Raw genomic sequence first — 2,384 nt, 5'->3', positions numbered from 1 at the left:
GCTTCTCGACGCCTCTACTGCGGCTGTGCTGGACGTGGTCAATCTCCTCACGTTCAAGGAGCTAGGGCAGCAGTGGTGCAGCGCAGAGGAGCTAGGGCACCTGGCCGGCCCAAGCGGCACGAGGGAGCTCTAGTGGGGTGCGGCGGGGGGCGGTAGGCGTCTGGGGGCAGCGGGCTGGGGTCCGGGGGTGTCTAGGGGCGGTAGGCGGCGAGGCGGCAGCTGAGGATGGTGGGACGGCTGCCGGGGGTGTCCAAGGGCGGCGGGCAGTTTGCTGTGTGGAGGAGGCGGACGGATGTGTGGGAGAAGAAATAGAATAGGGGAGGAAAAAACCGGTATGTTCATAACCAGTGGCAGGTGGGTAATTTTTTGCCCCAAAAGCACTTGAAAGCAGAGGGGAAGGTGCTTTTGGTTTTGTACTAGAGCAAAAGCAACTTTTGGCCTAAAGCACGTGTAGCTTTTAAGCCCTTTGGTTGGCTTTTGACTTTTGCAAAAGCAAAAGTAGGTTGAAAAGCCCAACCAATGGCACCCTTAGCCCAAGAAGTCATCCCGGGGTCTGGTGCTGATGGCAGTAGCCGCTTAGCCCCCGAGCCCACCTTGGCACCCATTATTCCGCTGTCTGACGATCAACCATGGTTGAGGTTGCCCCAGGTACGATATCTCTTTTCGCATCTCTTATGTATGACTTGTTGGCATCACTTGACATTTCTATAGTACCAGCCCCCGAGCTACCGGAGGCTGAACCTGTCGCGGAGAATACTACCACGATGGTGATGGAGTTGGTGGATGCTGAGATAGAATCGGAGGCCCAGGTGGAGCTAGAAACTGAGCTTGAAGTGTTGGTCGCCGATAAAGTCGAGGGTGCACGAGTAGCCCCCGAGCTAGAAGCTGACGTGGAGGCTGCCAGGGCGCTGCAAGTGTTTCCTATTGTCCCGCCATCTGAGGTGAGGGCGTCGACTAGTCACGTGGCGACTACCTCTTTGTCATCAAAGGCTAGTCCATCAACCAGCTGGGTGATGGCCCCTCTCGGTGCGCCAGGTGCTAAGGAGCATGATGACGTGCAGCTTCCTCCCGTAGCGAACCGAGAAAGAAACTGGCTAATAGCTGACCCCCTACCCACTGTGAATTTCGAGGTTGAGCTGATGGACATGTACCGCCAAGTACATTCATGATGGGTAGGTCGTTAGCGCCCGCCAGCGCAGAGGAGCTGACGTCCCCATATAACCCTTGGCTGGGCTCCAAATTTTCCAAGTCCTGGCGCGAAACATTCACTACGCCGTCAGGCTGCCAAAATTTCACGCCGAAACCACTACCCTCCTCGACGCCATTGTCGGTCAGCCAAGCACCGCCTCGCCTTCTGGAGCACCGCCGTGGCCCCCTCCCCAACCCCCCCAGCGTCCTCCCAGAGCACCACCGCCTCACCTCCCAAGCTTTGCCTTGCCTCCCAAAGCACCGCCGTGGCCCCCTTCCTCATGCCCCTCGACACCGCTGCCCTCCCAAAGTGCCACCGCCAGCCACGCCCCATTCTCCACCACCGCCCTCCCGGAGCACCACCGCGGCCCCCTACCCAACACCCCTCAATGCCGCTGTCCTCCCGGAGCACCGCCGCTGGCTGCGCCCCCCTCTCCACCTGCCGGCCTCCTGGAGCGCCGCCGCCTCGCTTCCTGAGCACCTCATCGCCTCCTGGAGCACCGTGGTGGCCCCCTTCTCAACGCCCCTCAACGCCGCCACCCTCCTGGAGTGCCGCCCTTGGTCGCGCCCCCTCCCTACGCATGGGCCCTCCCCCAGCCTCCGCTCCTCCCTGACGTCGCCGACCACCTCCCCGACGCCACCGCGCCTCCCCGAGCCTCACCTTCTCCTCGACCGCCACCGCCAGCCCTCCCCGAGGCCGCCGCACCACCACCAGTACAACCCCACGCCGAAGGACCTCTTCCTCTCCTTGGGGCCACATAGTTAGTTTTTTCATGCAAATATAATTACTGGATCATGGTGTTAAGGAACGAAGGCCCATCGGAATAAGAAGATGGCCCAACAAGGCAGCCCAGGAGGGGCGCCTAGGGTTGGGCGCGCGTGTTCCCTTCGGACTCCAGGGGCTGCGCCCCCTTTATTTAGTCCGAGTCCTTTTTGTTTACGACTTGAGTTTTGTTTTACATCTAGCTTTAGCTACTCTTGAACACACGCAAATACGCGCTGTTCTTGTGTGATTCAGAACTCCACCTTCGAGTGATATTTAGATTGCTCGCCTCTCTTTCTTGTTCGTTCTTCGATTGCGGACAGGAATTGATCTTCGTGATCAGGCTGATCTTGGGCCAGCAAGGTTGGTAACCACAGGAAGTTGGTTCAGCGATTGCATTGGCGCTTCGGGTTCGCTCGTCGTAGTCGGATCG

General features: G+C 59.3%; 1 protein-coding gene across 1 annotated transcript; it reads left to right on the top strand.

Moving 5' to 3' along the window:
• The first annotated feature begins 764 nt into the window (after positions 1-764).
• On the top strand, positions 765-1,954 carry LOC101759416 (vegetative cell wall protein gp1-like). The gene is made up of 2 exons (XM_004977816.1): positions 765-1,026; positions 1,281-1,954. Exons 1-2 carry the CDS (start codon positions 765-767, stop codon positions 1,952-1,954), a joined length of 936 nt encoding a protein of 311 aa, XP_004977873.1.
• The last annotated feature ends 430 nt before the right edge of the window (positions 1,955-2,384 follow it).

The sequence above is a fragment of the Setaria italica genome, chromosome VII, assembly GCF_000263155.2.
Source record: "Setaria italica strain Yugu1 chromosome VII, Setaria_italica_v2.0, whole genome shotgun sequence".
Lineage (NCBI taxonomy): Eukaryota > Viridiplantae > Streptophyta > Magnoliopsida > Poales > Poaceae > Setaria > Setaria italica.
Note: the sequence above shows the minus strand (reverse complement) of the source record. Positions and strands in the feature narration are given on the sequence as shown.